The 24,429-nt window shown below is 40.4% G+C and overlaps 1 protein-coding gene across 14 annotated transcripts in view; it reads left to right on the forward strand.

The window, feature by feature from the left end:
• Zc3h12b (zinc finger CCCH-type containing 12B) overlaps positions 1-24,429 on the forward strand; it is a 216,968-nt gene that overhangs the window by 172,345 nt on the left and 20,194 nt on the right. For 12 of the 14 annotated variants that reach the window (XM_052733026.1, XM_052733066.1, XM_052733076.1 and 9 more), the window contains 2 exons: positions 7,742-7,831; positions 8,427-9,189. In XM_052733026.1, coding sequence (XP_052588986.1) covers positions 8,585-9,189 — 605 coding nt within the window. In that variant the 5' untranslated portion in view covers positions 7,742-7,831; positions 8,427-8,584. The remainder of the gene's footprint in view (positions 1-7,741; positions 7,832-8,426; positions 9,190-24,429) is intronic. The other 2 variants (XM_052733113.1, XM_052733107.1) reach the window with 1 other exon arrangement.

A 24,429-nucleotide genomic window follows, 5' to 3' on the forward strand; every position in this document is an offset into this window, starting at 1 on the left:
CAAATTCTTTGCCAAACTATAACATGAATAACTTCTAGTCTGTTTCTGATAAAGTCTTTGTTCTCCTCTAAAATGGGCCAGGCCTCTACTGTCCAATTTCTCTCAACATCTGCTCTTCCAAACTCCTCCCAGAATGTCCCGTTAAACTATAATTATAGGACTTTAGTACTTGTCTAGTCTACAGCTCCCAACTCTTCTACATTTTTACTGCAAACCAGTTCCAGAAGCTTACGAACCACAGGGATGGTTTTATCACACCAATAGCTCCCCTCCACAGTGTCAGTTTTCTATAGTACTTCCTTTTCTCGCTGATGTGATAAAATATATGACAAGAGCAATTTGAGAAAAGAAGACATTTTTTAAAGTCCCAGTTTAATAAGGAGTATAGTACATCATGGTAGGGAAGACAGTATCAGGACCACTTAATCTACAGTCAAGAAACTGAGAGAGATGAATGCTAGTATTCAGTCCAGGACTGTAGTACTTGTAATGGTGTCCCACGGTCAGGGTTTGTCTTATTTTCTCACTCATTGTCTCTGGAAATGTCTCTATAGATCTAACTAGAGATGTATTTTTATTAATTGTTATATACATGTATGTGTATCTATTTCCTAAGTATATAAAAATGTACATATTTCTATAAATACGTATATAAATAAAACCTTTATTCATATATATAATTTTATATGTAAAATATACATTTATATATATATATATTTATATATATTTCTTCTCAGTCTGCATAATGTTACATGTAGGCATGATTTCATGGCTGATCATTTGGTATTGAATAACCAATTAATGTGCTGTTTCGTTTCTTGAGAAAGACTATTGCTCCTACTTTTAGCATTCTTTAGATGCCTGTAGTTGTTTGAGTAGAGTTAAGACCTTCTGGGCTTTTTCCTGTCCTTGGAGAGTGTGTCTCCTAGGAATGTCAGAAGCTACACCCATAACATTTCACCAACATGGCTGCCTGAGCATGAACTAAACAAGGACAACAATAACAGACATGTCAATGTGGGGCTTTCGTTTTAAAGAGCTTAGATAGCTCAGCCCATCCATCTTGCAGCCAGCATCTTGGGTTCTGCTCTGAAATTCCAACCTTCAGTTTAATAGCATTGCAATGGACTCTCAGGGCTTCCTCACACTGACTCCAGTACCACCACACATTCCCTGTCCTCAGTAGCTCTCTGAAACCATAGAGCCGTACAGGGATGGTTTTATCACACCAATAGCTCCCCTCCACAGTGTCAGTTTTCTATAGTACTTCCTTTTCTCGCTGATGTGATAAAATATATGACAAGAGCAATTTGAGAAAAGAAGACATTTTTTAAAGTCCCAGTTTAATAAGGAGTATAGTACATCATGGTAGGGAAGACAGTATCAGGACCACTTAATCTACAGTCAAGAAACTGAGAGAGATGAATGCTAGTATTCAGTCCAGGACTGTAGTACTTGTAATGGTGTCCCACGGTCAGGGTTTGTCTTATTTTCTCACTCATTGTCTCTGGAAATGTCTCTATAGATCTAACTAGAGATGTATTTTTATTAAATGTTATATACATGTATGTGTATCTATTTCCTAAGTATATAAAAATGTACATATTCTTCACTTCTGACTGTGGACACAATGCAACCAGCTGCTTCAAAGCTCCTGCCATTGTGACTTCCCTACCTTAATGGACTGTATCCTGAACTGTGAGCTAAAGCCAATCCTTCTCTGTTGTAGAATATTATTTTAAGGTGTGTTACTTTGTTTATGTTGCATTTGTTTAAACTCTGTGAAGCTGTGATACTTTGCCTCTCTAAAACACCTGATGGTCTAATAAAGAACTGAACATCCAATAGCAAGGCAAGAGAAAGGATAGGCAGGGCTGGCAGGCAGAGAGAATATATAAAAGGAGAAATCTGGAAGGAAAGAGGAAAAGTAGCCAGAGAGGGAGGAGGACTCCAGGGGCGAGCCACCCAGCTACACAGCAAGCCACAGAGTAAGAGTAAGATTTACAGAACTAAGAGAATGGGGAAAGCCCCAAGGCAAAAGGTAGATGGGATAAGTTAAGAAAAGCTAAGTGGGATAATTTAAAGTTAAGTAAAGCTGGCAAGAAACAAGACAAGCTAAGACTGGGCATTTATAATTAAGAATAAGTTTCTCTGTGTGATTTATTTGGGAGCTGGGTGGCGCCCCCCCCCAAAAGAGTAAAAAACAGACAACAACCCCTTCTCCTTTAAGTTGCTTTTCTCAGAGTATTTTATCACAGCAAAAGGAAAAAAAATTAAGATGGAGTCCTAGTGAAAACACTTGCACTACTAGCCAAAAGACAACGCACAACTATGGAAACCTTCAAATTCAATTACAAGTTCTGATGAGACAGTGATTCTGCCAGCAGATGGGTCATCAGTGAAGTAAAATCCCACCATGTCACTCTCTAGACTCGGTATGGAGGCAGTGTCTGGGCACTATAATGATAAGGAATTTGTTTAAAATTGTTTAGCTGGCCATTGCCTCAGGACATACCTGAGAGACAGTTGTGGAGAGTAAGCTGGATGGACAGACAAATGTAAGAGCAAGTGTTAAAAAACAACAGCCTAGGCAGTTAAGTGCATAGGAAAAAGTAGCTTTCTCTCTGTGCCTGGGAACAGACCCCATAACTCTGGGCTTTAATATCCCAGTACAGCAGATAGAATATAGGTTCCTCCATAGGTTGATCTATTTACTACTGTAGAGTCTGAAAATTCTGAAGCTACAGCACACTCCTTGAAATCCATAGCTTCATCCCCAAAGCAGGTTAGTTAATACTTCCCAGGTTTTGAAAATACAAGAACAGGTAATTTGCCTGAACAGATCTTAGTGCTGCAATTACTTCTTACAACCCAACCCCCAACCCTGGTTAGAACAACAGCCACCTCAGGGGATACAATCTGAGAAGCCTCCAGAGAATGGGAGAACCTGCACAGCCCATAAACTTCAATGTTAAGTATGTACAGCAGAGAATCCTGATGTGCACAGATGGGAGCTACAAAATCAATGTCAGCTCTGTCAGATATTGGACACTTGTTCAAAATATCCTCTATCCCAGCATCAGTGATAGGAAAGGGGAGTCCAGAAGCCCAACTCTCCCTCCATACCCTATGCATACAACTGTCAGTGCCCAATTTTCAGTGACCCCCAAACTACTACAATACACATCTTTTATTAATTTTTTCCCAGCCCAATCACATTTTCCCCTCCCTTTTCTCTTCCCAGTCCCTTCTCACAACCTCTCCTTCCTCCCCCTACATCCACTCCTCCTCCTTTCTCTTCAGAAAAGGGCAGGGCTCCCATGTACATCAACAAGCCATGGTATATCAAGTTCCTGTAAGACTGCATACTTCCTCTTCTATTAAGGCTGGCTGAGGCAACCCAGTAGGAAAGAGACCCAAAAGCAGGCAACAGACTCAGAGACAGCCCCTGCTCCCACAGTTAGGAGTCCAACAAGAAGACCAAACCACACAATGCAACACATTTGCAGAAGGCCTAGGTCAGTTCCATGCAAGGTCTCTGGTTGATGGTTATTCTTGGTTGTCAATGACTACTTCTGGAATTAACTAAAACCCAAAAATGGAGGGCATACCTGTGAGAGATTTCTGCTTAATTTGAAGTGGGAAGATCTACTTTTATTCTGAATGTTCGAAGCAGGAAGACACACCTTTATTCCAGGTATTTAATCTAGATTTAATCTAGGCCATGCCTTCTACTGGAAGCTTGTGATAGACTATGGGAACTTCTAAAGTTGGACTAAATGTATTTTGCATTATGGTATGGCTACAAGCCTATGGAGGGCAGGGAGTGGAATGTGGTGGTTTGAATAAGAATGGGCCCCATAGGCTCATATATTTTAATGCTTTGTCATCAGGGAGTGAAACTACTTGAAAGGATTAGCAGGTGTGGCCTTGGAGTAGATGTGGCCTGTTGGAGGAAGGGTGTCACTATGGGTGGGTTTTGGAGTTTCAGAAACTGAAGCCAGGACCAGTGGCTCTCTTTTCCTGCTGCTTGGGGATCCAGATGTTGAAATCTCAGCTACTTCTCCAGCTTCGTATTTGCCTGTGTGCTGCCATGCTTCGTGCCGTGACAGTGACTAAACCTCTGAGACTTTAAGAAAGCCCCAATTCAATGCCTTCTTTTGTTTTGTTTTGTTTTTTATTTTAAAATTCAAATTATTTTTGTTTTTTAATTTTTGTATATTTGGAGATTATAATAAAATCACATCATTTTTCATGCCCTTCCTCCCACCAAACCACATATATTCCCCTTTGTTCTCTTTCTTTTTTTTCCTGCTTTTTTTCTTTTTTTATTAAGAGATTTTCGATTCACCCTACACACCAATCACAGATTCCCCTGTCCTCCCTCCTCCTGCCCCCCAGTTTGTAAGAATTGCCTTTTTCACGGTGTCTCTTCACAGAGATAGAACACTGACCAAGGCATTCATATTATTTTTTTCAAATATTTGTTTTTTTTATGTGCAAGAGTATTTGCCTTCATGTTTATATGTGCACTGCATGAATGCCTTGTGCTTGTAGAGGCTAGAAAGCATCATATTCACTAGAACTGGAATTACAGATGGCTGTGAGCCACCAGGTGGATACTGGGAATCAAACCTGGATCCTCTGGAAGCACAAGTGCTCTTAACCTCTGAGCAATCTCTCCAGCCTGTATTTTTAAAATTTTATATTAAGTGTGCAAAGTAGTGACCATCATTATGATGTTTCCATACAAATAATGTGTATTGATCATATTCCTTGTCTGCCTGTTACTTTCTTATTACCACCCCCCTCAATTTTACTCAAGCTGGGACTTGAGAATGAAGAAATTTCATTAGTAATTATACTAGAACAACAGTCACAAACTGAGAGATGTCCCAGGAAAACCTGGATGTAAGTTTGCAAACTTGAGACAAGACAACAGAAGTGTACCATCTCCTCATTAAAACTAACAGTGTTAGACAATGTGTTAAGCTCCAGGGCTAGAAAGACCAATAAAACATGGATCTTTAGCCAAAGAACTAAGAAAAAAATAGATTTTAAAAGCGACTAGGAAGAGCACTAGGAGGTACTGAAACTTCACACTTCAGAGGTGACTTACAGATCAGTGGTTATTACAGCATTAAACATTAATCAAACTAGCTAAGCTATAGAGAAAGCCTAGATGACCATCAGCAAACAAACAGAAAAGTGTGGTAGACCTATGCACACTCACAGCAGTTTGATTTCACAGTAAAATGAATGTAATTGTGCTCTTTGTGTGGAAGTAACTGAAGATCAGCATGTTAAGTGAAAGAAGTCAGCTTTAAAAAGACAAATGGCTCATCATGTTACTACTCATATGCAGAATCTAGATTTAAACATCTGTATGTATACTTAACAGTAGAATGAGTATGCTGTTGAATGAGGAAGGGTCTAATAGTGGGGGAGGAGGTAACAAGAGAAGGTAATAGAAACAAAAAAAGAGACAAATACTGTCCATTCTCTCTTACATAGGAAATTTACATTTAAATATGTGTATAGCCCAATGTGGTAGCACATAACTATGATCCCATCACCTCAGAGGTGGAGGCAGGGGGAATCTGAAGCTCAAGGTCACCCTCAACTGTATATCAAGTTCTAGACCAGCCTGTCTCTCAAAAAAAAAACCCAGTATATATAAATATCAGGAAAGCAGGAGGAATATTGGGGGAGGAAGGGAACCAGAGGTAGGTAGATAGAGGACAAGACAGGATAAAGGAGGGGTGAAAATATGAGCAAAGTACACACAGTTTGTGTGTGTTACCATTACATATAAATATATGAAGTTTATACATATATATACAAGGTAAAATTATATATAAGAAAGTATCATAAAATATTAAATTATATGTTAGCTAAAATGTAATGAAAAAATGAATATAGGTATAGAAATTTGTTTCCAGTTCCATTCTGAAACAAGTAAAAATATGTGGCATATACCAATACAAGATGTATTACAAATACTTTTCTTAAATTTGCGTAATGGTTTTAAAGGTTGATTCAAGTTTCTTTCTGTTGAGCTATTTTTTCTCTTTAAGTGGGATTTGTAATGCTTGATTTCAATAAGAGGTTCTGGTCTATGTAGTATTTTCTGTGAGTTTAATCATGTTATGTGTCTTCTTGAACATGGTGGAAATTTTCAAGGATGTCAATGTAAATAGAGGTAAATACCTGAGAGAAGGAAAAGCAATATATACTATATATTGGAAAGTAACAATATACTATACTATCTAAGAGCAACAAAATAGTCCTTTATAAGTACTTAATAATATATACCCAAAATAAACATGAAGTCCTATAAATGGTTGTTTTTAAGTCATTTTGGAGCTTTGAATAAGTGCTAGACAAAAACATCAGTACCTTTTGTACACTAGATATTATTCTGAAGAGAACAAAATATAAATCAATAAATGCAAAAATTCCAAAGGAAATGAACTTGAAAGTTTGAACAACTCAGATGAATGGGAAAGCAAAATTAAAATTGGTATCTTTATGTTCGATAATTAACTAAAGGCAATTGAGACATGATCACACAGTGTAGATCAGGCTTGCCTTGAACTCATGGAACTATTCTTGTATCAGACTCCAAGGGCTGGAATTACAAGCATGAGCCACATACACAGCTGAAAGAAAAAAAGTAAGGCCAAAAGTAGTAGTGTAGTCACAAGAGAAGTCATTACATACTTCCTTAATACCAGTTCAGAAATTTCATTTCAGTATTAATGTTTCCAGATATGAATCTCAAAGTAAAGGAACAGCCGTAACACTGTTTGAACTATCTGTAGCTTTTCTTCTTGTTTGTATAAATAGAATTGACATGATCTGGAAGTCTCTGGTATATTGGTTACATAGATAGCCTTGTTTTAGATTAGCGAGAACAGCTGATGCTTGAGGTTTGCCATTCACACAGCTCTTATGTCCTTGCTCCACTTTCCTTACAAATAAACAATATGTAAGACTAGCTAAAGAAAAAGAGTCTTTCAATTTGAAAGAGAGCAATCTTGAGTATATGGGAGAGTTGGAGGAGAAAACAAATGGAAAAAAATCATGTAATTCAATCTCAAAACTAAAAATATTAAAATAAACAAATAGGTGAGTATAGATGTACATGCATTTCATTTCATGACTGGGCAGGCAGAGGCTCCTGGACTCCCGTGAGTGCAAGGCCGTAATGGTCTACATAGCAAGTTCAAGGCTAGCCAAGCTTCATTGTGAGAACCTTCTCAAAAATAAAATTAAAATGTAAAAACAGCTCTGAACCAGATGTAGTAAATTACATTTATAGCTCCACTACTCAGGAAGCTGAGCCAGGAGGATTCCTATGACTTCAAGGCCAGCCTGGGCTACAGTGACAGACCCTGTCCAAAAGACACACCTTGTGAGCTGTGGAATCTGCCGCTTCTTTGAGAATTTGTGTTGAGAATTGACTGTATTCTATTCACTGGTCTAGGCATATTCAGCACTCTTATGTAATCCTTACGATTATTCTGTTAGATCCCACTGAATAGCTTCACTTTGCACATAAGAAACACTCCAATTCCAAGAAGAGGAAAGAAATTAGAACTGAAAACTGTCAGGACAGGTGAAGTGTGTCCTAGAAAAGTTAGAAATAAAATTGTGTCTAATCCTCTGCTGTACGTAATATTTTAATTGTTTATCAAACAAGTTCAGTTGATTTTTTTTCTTTTTTTCTGATTTACAGGGTCTCCCTCTGTTGCCTATGGAGAGGGATATCTCTCCCAAGGCTCAAGGGAACCTCCTGTCTTGGCCTCCTGAAAAAATGGGACTTGAGGTATGCATCACTACGCACAGCTGGTTTGCTCCTTTTGTTTACCAGTTATAATAAGTAAAAGAGGTGGCAGATATATTCAGGCATGTGTGCGTGCATACACACACACACACACACATCTAGAACATGCCTTTGTAATGTTTCCCCTGCATGATACTTTAGTTATCTAAAAGCAATTTTAGTCTTTATTTAGTTTTGCTGAAAGATGAGATTCCTGACATTTTGTAAAAAGTAATGATGAATATATGCTTCTCAGGAATAGATTGCACCTACAAGAAGGATCTGGTGGAATATCTAGAAATACTTCACCAGCAAAAAGGAATAAAGAGTCCTGTCTACAACACACACACATACACTGTTAGAATGCAATTTCTCTCAAATTTGCAATAATAACTCTAGCTGTGCTTTCAGGTAATAATATCTTTACTACCTCTACTGAAATTTTGTCTATATTAATGAGAACTTATGACTCTCTATACCACTGTAAACAGGAAAGTCAAATGCCAGAGAATCTGTAATTTCTGAGGGAAAAACTGTGTATTCTGTTTTTTCCCAGAAGTTTATTATATATGATTATGCCATATGTGTTTATTTGTAGAGACTGCCTAACATCTGAACATACAAAACCAAACAGATAAACTCTTGCACCATTGCTACCCCCAACATTTTACTGTAGAGGAATGCCCCTGTACATGGATTACAAGCAGGTTAAAAAGAAAAATAGCTGATTAGATCTCTGAGTACCCAGTGAACGGGATGACAGCCACCGCTGCCGTGGAAACACCAAAAATGGAGAAGAGTGCTTCCAAGGAAGAGAAGCAGCAGCCAAAGCAGCAGGACAGGACAGACCGAGGCAATGCTGATGCTGAAGAATGGATGAGCTCTGAGAGTGACCCTGAACAGACGAGCTTGAAGAGTGGCCACAACAGCTACCAATCTGCAGATACTCAGTTGAAGAAGAAAGAGATGCCCTCCAAGCCACATCGCCAGCTCTGTCGGTCACCCTGCCTGGACCGGCCAAGCTTCTCCCAGAGCAGCATTTTACAGGATGGGAAGCTAGACTTAGAGAAGGAATACCAAGCCAAGATGGACTTTGCTCTAAAGCTGGGCTATGCAGAAGAACAAATTCAATCAGTGCTTAATAAACTAGGCCCAGAATCACTTATTAATGATGTATTGGCAGAGCTTGTCAGACTTGGAAACAAAGGTGACTCAGAAGGGCAAGTCAACTTGAGTCTGTTACTGCCCCGAGGGGCTAGCTCCAGAGAGATTGCAAGCCCTGAATTGTCTCTTGAAGATGAAATAGACAATAGTGATAATTTAAGACCAGTTGTTATTGATGGAAGTAATGTGGCAATGAGGTAAGCCTGGTGTACTTTTTTTTCCTCTCCTTTTCAAATGAAAATTGTTCTCCATTGCAAAACACTATAAGAAGTTCTTAGTTGTTCTTTGTGTCTTGCATTCCAAAGGTGGACAGAGTCTAGAATTATCCTTCTCTTGCCTTTTCATTCTCCTTTGAAATTGCTACCAATTTTTCTTCAAGTATTTTTGACAAAACATTAGATATTAGTGATGTTTCAACAGAGACAAAATATGTAGTGCCAATGTCCTGTCCTTTCTAGATTAATCATCCTCAAAACTGCCGCTTGTATATTGCCAGTTGAAGGCTTACTTAGGAACTTTCTGTAATTCCCAATCACTCGTACACAACACTGGGATCGTCCTTTCTGCCTTCAAGGCAAATGTGTGATCTGGACTTTTCTCCTCCCACTTGATTGCATCCTTTACTTTAGACTCTTTGATGGTCTTCTTGTAAATTATGCTGGTTCCTATACCTATTGCCCGTATCCATGTCATTTCCCAACCTAGAAGTGACACTCTCCTTATCTCTTACCCTTAAAGAAGCACCATGTGGTTTTTTTTTCTAAACTCAGTGACTGTGGTAGGATAAATACTTGCCTGCTAAAGATATGATACTCTCTGAAGCCGGTAAATATGTTAAATAGTAAAATAGACAATATATATGTATTTAACTTGAGTTTGAGCTGGGGAATGTTACCTTGTATGATTAATGTTGACCAAGAGTTGTTGCTAGAGGTAGGCAGCAGGATCAGAATAAGTAGTAAGACATGCTACAGAAACAATAAGTAAAAGTGTAAGAATGAAGCCATGACCACAGGCCTGAGGGTAGACTCTAAAAGCTGAAAAGTATAGGGAAACATCTGAAGCCAAAAGAAAGCAGCCTTACCAAAACTTTGGTTTAGATTTCTGATCTCTTAAACTATAAAATAATTACTATACATGTAGCAATTTGTTATAACAACAATGGGAAACTAATACACTGACTCCTGATGAGACTGAACTAGTGTCATCACTATGGGAATTAGTGCGCTGGTTCCTCCAAAAACCAAAAATAGAACTACCATGTGGTCCAAGTGTACCAGTCCTGGATATATTACTGAAGGATCCAAGAATGCCACAGAGATACTTTCATATCAATGTTTATTGATACACTATTCAGAAGAGCCAAGATACAGAACCAGTCTGAATGCCCATAGACCAATTAATGGATGAGGAAATTGTGGTGTATACAGAAAAGAGTTTTGTTTGTTTGGTTTTGTTGTTTGTTTGTGTCAAGACAGGGTTTCTCTGTGTAACAGCCCTGGATGTCCTGGAACTCACTTTCGTAGACCAGGCTGGCCTCAAACTCACAGAGATCCACCTACCACTGCCTCCCGAGTGCTGGGATTAAAGGGTATGAAAAATGAATTTAAAAATTCCTTAATAAAATAAATAAATAAATAAATTAATTAATTAATTAATTAATTAAAAAACAACCAAACAAAAAAGGTATGTGCCACAATGCCCAGCTTAGAAAAGAGTTTTGTTTGAAGGAAAATTGAGTGAGCCAAAGATGATCATTTTAAGTAAAATAACTCAGATTCGTAAAGAAGAAAAGCAGACTTTTTTCTTCTTTGTCTAGTATAGATATAAATGCATAACTATTATATATGATACATAGTAGAAAAAGAAGTATAAGGGAGGATGAACTATTCCAAACTTAGGAAAAGGGGGAAAGAGAGTGTACTGAAATGAAAGAAAAATTATCACTATTTTCTTTTATATGCAGAACCTAGGCTTAAACATATACATATATATGTATATATGGAGTGTGTGTGTGTGTGTGTGTGTGTGTGTGTGTGTGTGTGTGTGTGTGTTCACATCACAGCAAATGGGGAGGGTATTGGGAGGAAGAAAATCATTGAAAGGCAGGAAGAGAGCCGGGCGGTGGTGGCGCACGCCTTCAATCCCAGCACTCGGGAGGCAGAGGCAGGCAGATCTCTGTGAGTTCCAGGCCAGCCTGGTCTACAGAGCGAGATTCAGGAAAGGCGCAAAGCTACATAGAGAAACCCTGTCTCAAAAAAGCCAAAAAAGAAAAAAAGAAGAAGAAGAAAAGAAAGAAAGAAAGAAAGAAAGAAAGAAAGAAAGAAAGAAAGAAAGAAAGAAAGAAAGAAAGAAAGGCAGGAAGAGGGAGGAGAATTTATTAGTTATTTTTCTCATTTATATAACAAAAGGAACTTAAGAAAGGAAGGCCTTAATGTGGCTCACAGTTTGATGGGACAGTCCATCATGGTTGGGAAGGTATGGTGGTAGACATATGAGACAGCTGCTCACAGTATATGCATAGTCAGGAAGCAGAAAAAGATGAATGCTGCTGTTCAGTTACATCTCTCCTTTTGTTAAGTCAAGGACTGCAGTTCATTCAGAGTGGGTATTTCTTCATCAGTTAAACCTTGCTGGAAACAGCCTCACAGTCACAGCCAGAGGTGTATTCTCAAGGAAATTCCCACTCCAATCAAATTGATAGTCAAGACTAGTCTGCACAGCTCCACCGCTTGTCAACTTTATAGCCAAATACAGAACTTGAAACCATAATATTCTGATTCACAACTCTTAAGTCTCAGTTTCAAATGCATTTAGTCCATCCTAACACTATTCTGAAGCATAAATTCTTTTCTAAGACTCAAGAAAATCTCTTGAGCTGAGTGATGGTGGCGTATGCCTTTAATCCTAGCACTTGGGAGGCAGAGGCAGGTGGATCCCCGAGTTTGAGGCCAGCCTGGTCACAAAGTGAGTTCCAGGACAGCCAGGGCTGTTATGCAGAGAAATCCTGTCTTGAAAAACCAAAATAAAAGAAAAACAAACCAAAGGAAAAGAAAATCTCTTAACAGTGAATATCTATAAAATTAGAAAACAGGTCACATCCTTCTAACATACAAGGCTCCAGAATAAACATTCCCACTCCAAAAGGGAGAAATCATATAATAACAAGGAAATATGAGATCAGAGCAAAAGTTAAACCTAGCATGGGAAACAGCAAATCCTACACCTTGATATCTCACAGCTGGGATTTACGATGGCATCATCTGGGCTCCAATGAGCTTGGGAATCCCTACCCCTTCAGGTCCCCTACCTGTAACACATATAGCTTCTCTTTAATGATGAGCCCATTGGTACCCTCAGCTTTTCTCAGTAGATGTCTTCATAGTACCAGTACCTCCAACATACTAGAGTGTCCATTGCAACTTACACTTCACCTTCCCTGTTTCATGCAGTGGACTTTTAGGGCCACCTTGCAGGTAGATTGACTGGTCTCAACACCTCCAAGTCTTTCATTTCATATGTCTGTAAAAGCATCATCCTGGATATGATGCTTCCCAGTTCTGCTGGGTTACCAAGATGTAGACTAGCTCCCTTCTATCATGGCAGTATTAGCTTTTGTAAGCCTTTGTTGCTGAACCTGGAAAAAAACTTTCCTAGACAGTCAGTTTTTTGGGCAGAAAAACCCTTCAGCTGCATTTTCAGTTTAAGTTCTCTCCTTACAAATGTTTTTACATTGTCACAACATGGAAGCTTACATGGGGGACATCTTGCCCTAAAAGAACATTGCTCTTCAAGGGAGATTTCTCTTTAACGCTTACAGATGCTTCGTCTTCACCTTCCTTCTCCACAACTTTCAATATATCCTCATTTCCTCAACAAACTTTCCATTTTTCATATCTTTATGATCTCCATTTTCCTTTTTCCAAGGTTTATTTGTATATTTATTTGTATGTGTGGGGGGGGGGTATGTATGTGAATGCAGGAGCCCATGGAGGCCAGAAGAGGGCATTGGATCACCTGAAGCTTAAGTTATATGCAGTAGCAAGCCACTCAGCTCTGGTGCTGGACACTGAACTCCAGTCCTCTGCAAGAGCAGGAAGCACTCTTAACCTCTGAGCCATCTATCCAGCCCCTCTCCTTGTTTCTTTATCTTCCTGTAGACGTGAATAAGTACAGTGAGCAGCAACTATGCTTTGGCCTCTTTTCAAATTTCCTCCACCAAAAATTTTAGTCATTACATTTTAATTCAGTCCATTACTCTGAATTATAGCAGAAGGGGCTCAAGAGATGGCTCAGGCATTAAGGGCCCTGGGTGCTCTTCTGGATGACCCAAGTTCACATTCTTTATTATTTTTAATTTTTTCTTTTATTTAACATTGTTCTTTCCTTTGCCTTTTCCATGCCTGTCGCGTCCGCTTCGACCAGCAAGGAAGACGCAACACTAGGCTCTTCTCCAAGCAGTTTATTCAGGAACCTTGAACAATCTTCTGACCCTGGAGAAAGCCATCTTCTCCTTCACTCTCACTCTCTCTCTCACTCTCTCTCTCACTCTCTCTCTCTCACTCTCTCACTCTCTCTCTCACTCTCTCTCTCACTCTCTCTCTCACTCTCTCTCTCACTCTCTCTCTCACTCTCTCTCTCACTCTCTCTCTCACTCTCTCTCTCACTCTCTCTCTCACTCTCTCTCTCTCTCTCTCTCACTCTCTCTCACTCTCTCTCACTCTCTCTCTCACTCTCTCTCTCACTCTCTCTCTCACTCTCTCTCTCACTCTCTCTCTCACTCTCTCTCTCACTCTCTCTCTCACTCTCTCTCTCACTCTCTCACTCTCTCTCACACTCTCTCACACTCTCTCACACTCTCACTCTCTCTCACTCTCTCTCACTCTCTCTCACTCTCTCTCAATCTGATCTCCTCTGATCTTCCTTCTCTCTCAGGGAAAGCCAGCCCATGCCCTTTATAGCCACTGGGCAATCAACCCCATAGTGCCACGTGGACAATGCCGATAAGGTCAGACATACGCAAGCAAGCCAGATTAGGTCCAGGTGTGTGGAAGCAAGCCAGATCCTAGCCTTAGCCAAATAAGGAGCACCTGCCATCGAGAAGGCAGAAGCCGGACGCCGGCGCCATCTTTGAGGCATGGCCGTGCACGGCTCTCTACAGTTCCCCCTTTATTGTTTTAAGCAGCAGGCAAGAGCAGAGGTCTAATCTCTGCCAAAAAAAACTTGGACATTGTACTGGTATTAGTCCAGGTGTCATCCACCCAGAGAACACTTGACCCGTCCGATACCCTTTTTTGCAGAGGTGGGAATTAGGGCATCAACCCACATGCAATTAGACTTGCTCTTCTTGGGTTTTGCAATACAGCTAGACCCAAGTGCAGTGCACTAGCCTCGCATCCTGCGCGATAAAGCTTTTAATGCGGCCAGCCAGGCCTGGGGAGACTGTGCAGCCTCTATGGCTGTAAAGGCTTGGATAATCATGGCTGCATTGCGCTGCTGAGAAACCCTTAAACGAACAATGCACCACAGGCACATCAGGGAGACAAGCACCAGTAGGCCTGCCAGGGCACCTAATCCCGCCCACTCCTTTAAAAAGGTGAAAGGCCAGGTGCACACGGGTGGAGTTGACCGCAATGATCTAATTGCGCAGGATCTGGGTTCTGCTCCTGCAGCAAGTCAACTCAAAAATAAAGCAATACACTAGAATGTGATGTTATGGGTAAAGGGTATGGCCAGGCTTTTATAAGAGCCCAGAGTAGTCGATCCACAGCTGCTCCCGCTGGCACGCTTGTCAGAATCAGGGTTATCAGGATCAGGCACATCAGCTTCCGGGGTGTCATCACGTCTCTCCGTCTGAGGGGCCTGTCGCACCAATCGTTCAGGTACCCAGATAGGGTCTAGCCGGTCCTGTGGGAAAACACAAACAGAACCTCCCGCCCATGTCAGCACGGGATCGGGGCCATGCCAGCTACCCGTGAGGCTATCTTTCCACTTCACCATGCCCTTCATAGGGCTGTATGGATTATGATGCCTATCTGCTGATGAACTCCCCGAGGCATCCAAATTAAGGGAATGGAAAAGAAACAATCCTTTATATCCACGGCAATAATATGCCAGGAGGCTGGCAGAGCCAATAGAATTGGTAGCCCTCGCTGCACTGGACCCATGACCTGCATCTGATTATTAATAGCCCTAAGGTCATGTAACAATCGCCACTTTCCAGATTTTTTTTTTCTAATGACAAATATAGGTGTATTCCAAGGGGACACAGAGGGTCGTATATGTCCAGCCTCAAGCTGTTCTTTTACTAGCTCTTCTGCCGCTGATAACTTTACAGAGGAAAGTGGCCGCTGAGGTACCCATACCAGGTCCTCTGTTTTCCAGGAAATGGATATTCCTTCCTCAGTGGCCCCTATGAAAAACCCAATCCCTGTCTAGGTGGTCTACTCTGCGCCTGAACTGGATCTTTTCTGCCTTGGAGAAACTTCCCCAAACCAAACCTAGGATGACATCCCATCTTTATCATACTCCACTAATTATACTCCCATCTGCGGAGTCAGTAATTTTAAACTGCACCGTTTTCGCTGTTAGCTGAGGTTTTTCTGTGTTGCATTGATTTTCCACAGATCTCAGCTGCGGATGCCTTGTTGTGCTGGTTCTGGCGTCCGCCATTCTTAGCTTAGCGGCTTCTGCTTTTGAAAACTGCTCAGACTGCCTGCTTTGAAGTCTGCTAGGATACTAACCTTCTGTGTCTCAGGTTCTTTCACCACATACATTAAGCTTAGATTCACAATCAACATTTACACCTTTTCACAAACTCACATATAACATGTGCTTAGGCCTAAACTCACACTCAACATTTACACATTTTTACAAACTCACATATAACATATTAACATCTACTTATTTATACTCTTTAATGAAACTATAGAAGTTACCTTCTCCTTGAGGGCAGCTACGTTTGAGATGGCCCATTTTTCCACACCGAAAACATGCCCCAGTGTTCCCTCCTTTCTTGTTACTAAGTTGCATAACTGCAGCCACAAGGCCTGCCTTAGTTAGAGGTCCCCCTAATTCTCTGCACACTTTTATCCATACTTCTAGACCTTTGTTCTTATAAGGGGTGATCGCAGCCTTGCATTCTTTGGTACATTGTTCATAAACTAGCTGCTTTATAAGCGGCATCGCGGCATCTGGGTCCTCAAAGATTCTGCCTACAGCCTCGACCATGTGGGCCACAAAATCTGAAAAAGGTTCCATAGATCCCTGAAGGATCTTAGTAAGGTTACCACTCACTTCCCCTTTATTAGGTAGGGACTTTCATGCCCTTGTTGCTAGGTGATTTATCTGGTCATGGTATCTCTGTTGAGTCTGGGCATTGAGAAACACTGGGCAAGCTAGCTGCATTTCAGTTCTAACCTTTCTCCAAACCTCCGGGTTACTCTTCTTAATCTCTCATTTCTTTGAAAGGAGCAGCTCGTTAAGAGCCAGAAAAATTGGGTGCGAAGAAATTGTGCCCATGATGCTAGCAGCACTTTTGCTTTCACCTGCTTTCACTTTCTTTAATCTTCCCGCCCGCTTTTGTCGCAGTTCCACTTAACCTTCCTGTCCACTTTGGTCGCGGCTCCACTTAATTTTCCTGTCCGTTTTGGTCACGGCTCTACTTAATTTTCCTGTCCGTTTTGGTCACAGCTCTACTTAATTTTCCTGTCCGTTTTGGTCATGGCTCTACGTTTCCTTTTAATTTTCCTGTCCGCTTTTGTCGCGGATCCCCACCTTACCTGGGGACTTACCAGTGCACTGCCCTGACTGCGAAGAGTTCTGAGCCTTAAAGGTTCCCTGTACGGGCCACCACTTGTCGTGTCCGCCTCGACCAGCAAGGAAGACACAACACCAGGCTCTTCTCCAAGCAGTTTATTCAGGAACCTTGAACAATCTTCTGACCCTGGGGAAAGCCATCTTCTCCTTCACTCTCACTCTCACTCTCACTCTCACTCTCACTCTCTCTCTCACTCTCTCTCTCACTCTCTCTCTCACTCTCTCTCTCACTCTCTCTCTCACTCTCTCTCTCACTCTCTCTCTCACTCTCTCTCTCACTCTCTCTCTCACTCTCTCTCTCACTCTCTCTCTCACTCTCTCTCTCACTCTCTCTCTCACTCTCTCTCTCACTCTCTCTCTCACTCTCTCTCTCACTCTCTCTCTCACTCTCTCTCTCACTCTCTCTCTCACTCTCTCTCTCACTCTCTCTCTCACTCTCTCTCTCACTCTCTCTCTCACTCTCTCTCTCACTCTCTCTCTCACTCTCTCACTCTCTCTCTCACTCTCTCACTCTCTCACTCTCTCACTCTCTCACTCTCTCACTCTCTCACTCTCTCACTCTCTCACTCTCTCACTCTCTCACTCTCTCACTCTCACTCTGATCTCCTCTGATCTTCCTTCTCTCTCAGGGAAAGCCAGCCCACGCCCTTTATAGCCACTGGGCAATCAACCCCATAGTGCCACGTGGACAATACCAATAAGGTCAGACATACGCAAGCAAGCAAGCCAGATTAGGTCCAGGTGTGCGGAAGCAAGCCAGATCCTAGCCTTAGCCAAATAAGGAGCACCTGCCATCGAGAAGGCAGAAGCCGGACGCCGGCGCCATCTTTGAGGCACGGCCGTGCACGGCTCTCTACACATGCCCACATTACTTATTTTATTTTTAAAATTACATTCCTCCTAGTGAATGCATAACTTCATAGCTTATTCTGCATTACCATTGCCACTTTATTTTCCAGTGTTATTGACATAGAAGGGCTTGGCTAGATTTCAATTGTCCCTTTCCTTATGATTCAGTTTGGTGGTGCTGCTGACACAGCAGTTTGTTTCCTTTTTCTCTTTCAGTGTAGTAGGTGAGATCTCTAGATAATGCTGATCAGTAAAATATCCCCAAAATAAATCAAGAAGAGACACTCACCTCAACAAATACACAAATCACAACTTAAAAACACAAGAACTGTGGAAAGGCAAGAAGGCACAACTCCTCTGAAAGGTCACAATGCCTAATGGTTAAATCCAAAGATCTTGAAAGAAGTCAACAGTTCAGTTTGAAAACTGACCAATGAGCCCAGGATAATTCGTACAGATGAATAAAATAAGGAAGCCAATTTAATAAGTCAATTACAGGAAGTTCTGAATTCAGAAGTTGCTTCAGAAAATCAGAAATATGGATGAAATAATTGAAATACCAAAAGTATAAATATTTGAAATAAATAAAAAGATTAAATAAACCAAATTAAAATACAGTAGAAAGCATTACTGATAGGTTAGATAAAAAGAGAAGACAATTAGATATTGAAGACAAATTAGGAATTATTACATTCAGACAGCAATAAAGAAAAATAAGCAAACATAACTACCGTTTTCAAGGATTTCAGGATAGAAAAAGAATCTGAAATACACATCGCATGCTCAAAATGCATCTTCAATGAAATATAGAAGAAGGGGTTGGAGAAAAGTTTCAGCAGTTAAGGGTACTGCTCTTTTAAATGACCTGAGTTTAGTTCCCAGCACCCACATCAATCAACTTGCAACCAGGGGATATACCTTTTACTACCAGGGATTTGACATCCTCTTCTGACCTCCCCAGGCACCCACTTACACAGTGTATACACACATACACACAAATTAAAAATTTAAAAATAAATCTTAAAAAGTAATAAGGGTGGAGAGATGTTTCAACTGTTAAGAATACTTGTTGCTCTTGCAGAAGACCTGGGTTCAGTTCCCAGCACCCACACAACTCACAACAATCTATAACTCCAGTTCCAGAGGATTCAGTGCTATTTTCTGACTTCTGAAAGTATCAGGCATGCACATGACTCAGGAAAAATGATCATAAAATATATAAACATAAAATAAGTAGAACTTTAAAAAGTAAAAAATAAATTATTTCAGAAAACTTCCAAATCTAGGGAAGAATATAGACATTCAATACAGGAGGGACTTAGAGATGTATATGGTATAAGAAGAGAACTGGCTGCTTCAAGTTGACCTCTGTCTTCCCCATACATGTGAATGCCCACCCTCCAAACACACACACACACACATACACACACACACACACACACACACACTGAAATGGTTTTAACTCTCCAATTTAAAGAGCAGAGTAAATGATTGATTTAAAACAAGATCCACTTATCTGATATCTGTAAGAAACGCATTTTACTATGGGAAAACCACACATACCAAATATAAAAGAATGGGAAATGATGTACCATACAAGCAGAAGCTGAAAGCAAGGAGTAGCTGGTCTCATATCTGACAAAGTAGACATTAAATCAAAGTAAATCCGAAAAGCTAAAGGTAACTATATATTAATGGTAATAATTATCCATCAAGAAGACATGCAATTATAAACACATATACACCAAACATTGATGTACTCAATTTCATAAAGCAGACATTACTGAACATAAAGGAAGCGATAGGGCATGATACAATAATGGTGGAAGATATCAGTACCCATATTCCCATAAAGAGGTAGCTCATCCAGACAAAAATTAATCAAACTTCATATTAAAACTTTACTATAGACCTAATTGGATTAAGAGAAATTTCAAAAATAGTATTTCACTTAATAGCTATGGAATATGCTCTCCTCTCACTAGCCTGCTGAATTTTTTCCAAGATACATATTTTAGATATTAAAGTAGGTCTTAAAAACATAAAACTTAATCAAAACGATTTCTTTGTGTCTTATAATAGGATAAAACTAAGAAATAATAGTAAGTGAAATTATAGAAATTATACACACATGGAATGTGAACATTGTGCTCTTAAGTTATTAGTGGGCCATTGAAGAAATCAGGGATAACTTTAATTCTAGAATAAAATGATAATGAAAAAAACAATTTTCCAGAAACTTTGGGATATAGTACTCTTATATTTTGGAAGTTTATAGGTGTCTGTACTTAATGAAGTTTTCAGAAAGAACTCAAATATCAAGGTCTGAGAAAACCATGAAAAAGACAAACCCAAAATAGTAGATAGGAAAAATAGTAATATTGGGGCTGATCCTTGGTTGCCTCCCAAAGCTGAAGGTAAGTTCCTATTGCTAAGGACAGTACACATTCAGATACAAGACTCTTAGAGGAATTAAGCTGGATATGATCCAAAAGACTCCACTCATGAGTACTCATCTTCATAATACGAGAAGGTGCTATGCAAGCTGCCAAGGGGAAAAGCATTCAGTAGTCTTACCTAGCTATGACATTGATGAGTTACAACAATGGTCAACAAAGTTATAACAATGACACTTATATCTTGGTAGTAACCAATAGCTGTCTAATTGGACTTAAGGTCCGCTCAATAGGAGAGAAATCATGACTGGTAATGTAAATCTAGACAACTGGTAGCTAGTAAGGTCACAGATCTCAGAGGAGAACTAACTACTGCCATTTTCCTAAACCATTATAAGTCCTAACTGCATTTGAAATACTTAAACACACAGATAACTATAGCTCTGTCCTCTCATTAAAGAAACTTCATTTCACAACAGTTGTATACCATTATGGAAAGCCACAACTAGTCAAAATGCAGAGAACAAGTAACTGTGGGATCCCCAGTCCCACTGGATAAATCTACAATGCAGCCCCTGTGGAGGCCCACAAAGGTTCCTAGTGAGATCTGAGCCTTGCTTTACCCAGCAGAGCTCCATTAGAGGATTGCTTGACCACGTGCTTGGTTACCAGGTGTTTGGAAGGGTCTGCACTTGGATGTGTGGTATGCTTTGATCTAGCAAGGGGAGGTCTTTGCTCTACCCCTTTGCATTCCTTTAAAAAGCCCTTTAGAAGAGACAGAAGGGAGCCGGGCGGTGGTGGCGCACGCCTTTAATCCCAGCACTCGGGAGGCAGAGCCAGGTGGATCTCTGTGAGTTCGAGGCCAGCCTGGTCTCCAAAGCGAGTACCAGGAAAGGCGCAAAAGCTACACAGAGAAACCCTGTCTCGAAAAAACCAAAAAAAAAAAAAAAAAGAAGAGACAGAAGGGGCTGGTGGGTAAGGATACAGGCCCTTCCGAGCTATCCTGTGTTTCTATCTCTCTCCCCCCCCTCTATACTTCTATCTAAATATTTCTCACTTCTCCCTCCTCAAGTACCCTGGGGTAAAAAGTGGGAGCAGGTCTCCCACAAGCCCCAAGACTTAAGGATCAGGAAACATCATGGAAGAGGCATCAGATTGAGTGTTAGAGCCAGAGACAGGAAATCTGCTGCAAGATTGTTGTCTCCTAATTATTGATAGAGAACTATACCCACAAAATGTCAATAGTATGCTTGTTTAAAACAATACCTGAACATTGACAACATTAGTTTCCATGCCAACATGGATGGGGGAAACTGTATAGGTCTCCACCCCTAGATGAAGATCTACAGGCAATTAAAAATTGCTGAGAGAAAGAGAATTAGTTTTCCCCCAGAGATGAGCTCCCTAAATGGTTATCCAACCTCAAGTGGTAGCCTTATTAAGTATACATATAAGCAACACTAAACACACTCATCAAATTGCATTTATATACTCGTCCACATATATGTGTGTGTATCAATAAAGAGTAAGAGGCTCTGAATTTGAAAGTGAGTAAGGAGTATGAGAGTGATTAGAGGGATAAGAGAGAAGTATATAAGGGTGTAATTAAGTGTAATTATATTCTAATCAAGTAAAAAGGCTCTAAATTAATTTCAACATTGTACACATGTACACAATTTTCAAAGAGTAAAAAGAAATGAAACAAAAATATTTCTTTGAAAGTTTAGACAGTATTGTTAAACATTTAGCCAATTAATCAAAAGAAACAGAAAACAAATTAGCAAAATTGAATATGAAAAAGAACAGAGGGAGATTAAAACAGACAGCTGTGAAAACTAGGGGATCATTACAGAATACTTTGAAAATTCATATTTTTTAAGAAAAAATAGAATTTCTAGAAAAATATATGTGAGCCATCAAAATTAAACAAAGGAGGAAGAATGCAATGCATGACACCCATGCATCAGTTGCTACAATCTCCAGATAATAAGCAAGGGATAGTTGGAAGTCGGCCATCCTGTGAAGTGGATAATGGAAGCAAAATGCTATTTCTGTTACAAAGAAGAAAGGAAACATTGGTGTCTTAGGGTTTTTATTGCTGTGAAAGAGACAACATGACCATGGCAACGCTTATAAAGGAAAACATTTAATTGGCACTTGCTTACAGTTCAGAGGTTTAGTACATTCTCATCATGGCAGGAAGCATGGTGGCATGAAGCAGACATTGTGCTGGAGAAGGAGCTGAGAGTTCTACATCCGGATCAGCAGGCAGCAGTAAGTGAACTGTGAGCCACTAGGCCTGGTTTGAGCTTCTGAGACCTCAAAGCCTACTCCCTAGTGACACACTTCCTCCAACAAAGCCACACCTCTTCCAACAAGAGTACACCTCCTAACAGTGCTACTCCCTATAGCCAAGCATTTAAATACATGTGTCTGTGAGGGCTGTTCCTATTCAAACCGTCACAACTGGAAAACAGCAATGAGTACAGATTCCATTGCTAGTTTTCCTGTTTCCCTTTCGTTCCTAACCTTAAAAACTAGCATCTTAATACACGCCATACTATCTGTGCTCTTCTACTCCATAAGAATTTTTAGTTGAAGAATGATTGTTTTTAATTGACTGTTATTGTATTTTAGTCTAGTTGTTTTACTTGCTTCTGCAAATAATATTTACTCTTGGAGCAGTGCAGGAAATTGAGCCTTGAGTGCCTTGAGCACACGCACTGAGGTGTTTTTTTTTATATTTTGTTTTTGTTTTTTTTTTTTTTTTTTTTTTTGGTTTTTCGAGACAGGGTTTCTCTGTGTAGCTTTGCGCCTTTCCTGGTACTCCGCTTTGGAGACCAGGCTGGCCTCGAACTCACAGAGATCCGCCTGGCTCTGCCTCCCGAGTGCTGGGATTAAAGGCGTGCGCCACCACCGCCCGGCTTTGTTTTTTTTTTTAATCAATTGTGCTATACTCCAACAGATTAAAACCTTCTCTGGTGGTTTAAATAAGACTGGCTCATATATTTGAATGTGTAGTCATCTGAGAAGTAGCACAATTTAAAAGGGTTAGGAAGTGTGGCCTTGCTGGAGAAAGTGTGTCGTGGAGGTGTAGGGGAAAATTTGAGGTTTGAAAGGCCCATGCCAAACCCAGAATCTCTCGCTCTTCCTTCTATGAATCTAGATGTAGAACTCTCAGCTACTTCTCCAGCAGCATGTCTGCCTTTACACTGCCATGCTCCTGGCCATGATGAGAACGGACTAAACCTCTGAAACTGTAAGCAAGCCCTAATTAAATACTTTCCTTTATAAGAGTGGTCATGATCATGGTGTCTCTTCACAGCAATAGAACACTGACTAAGACACCTTCCATCTTGCAAGGAAGCTCATTAAGTCACAGGGGAGGTGAAACATTCCATCTTGCATGAAAGCTCCCTAAAATCACAAAGTAAACTCAAATATCTTCAAAAAGTCCCTTAAGCTGATCATATTCAGTAGTTCTTTCCTTCCCCAAGCATAAATAAGCAGTAGGAACTGTTAAAAGACACCTTCAAACAAACTGGCTGCTTGGAAGTAGAGAACAGCCAAATTTATCTATAAAGGCATACTAGCTGGTTTTGTGTGTCAACTTGACACGAGCTAGAATCACCAGAGGGGAAGGAGCCTCAGTTGAGGAAATGCCTCGATGAGATTCAGCTGTAAAGAATTTTCTCATTGTTATTAATGAGGGAAGGCCCAGCCCATAGTTGGTGGTGCCATCCCTGGGCAGATAGTCTAGGGTTCTATAAGAAGGTGGGCTGAGCAAGCCATGAGAAGCAAGCCAGTAAGCAGCTCCCTTCATGGCCTCTATGGCTCCTGTTTCCAGGATCCTGTCCTGTTTAGGTTCCTGTCCTGACTTCCTTCAGTGATGAACAGCAATGCTGAAGTATAAGCCAAATAAACTCTTTCCTCCCCAACTTGCTTTTTGGTCATGGTGTTTCATCGTAGCAATAGAAACCCTAACTAAGACATAAAGGATAATCTCCAACCTGTTGAGCTACCTGCAAGCTGTGCAGTGTGCTGCAGGTTTCCAGCCTTGCTGAGCTGTTATTACCCATGCTAGGCTGGACTTTGGTGATGCATCTGTCTTTGAGTCATTTCTGCTCCTGTAAATAAGCTTTTACCTATATTCCTGTAAGTAACCCCAATAAAACTCATTGGCTCACCACGTTGGACTTTGGTGGTATCTGTACTATGGTTTGTCATTGTTTCCCTATCTTAGGTTAATAGACAATGTTTTCATGTCTCTCCAGGAACAGTGTAATACAACAAGTGTAGAAAGACAACATCTCAAGCCTAGTACAGCCCAGCCACACTTGATTACTGAAAATATCTCCACAAATATATATATAT

Source organism: Peromyscus californicus, unplaced genomic scaffold (assembly GCF_007827085.1).
Source record: "Peromyscus californicus insignis strain IS unplaced genomic scaffold, ASM782708v3 Scaffold_10__1_contigs__length_136768540, whole genome shotgun sequence".
NCBI lineage: Eukaryota > Metazoa > Chordata > Mammalia > Rodentia > Cricetidae > Peromyscus > Peromyscus californicus.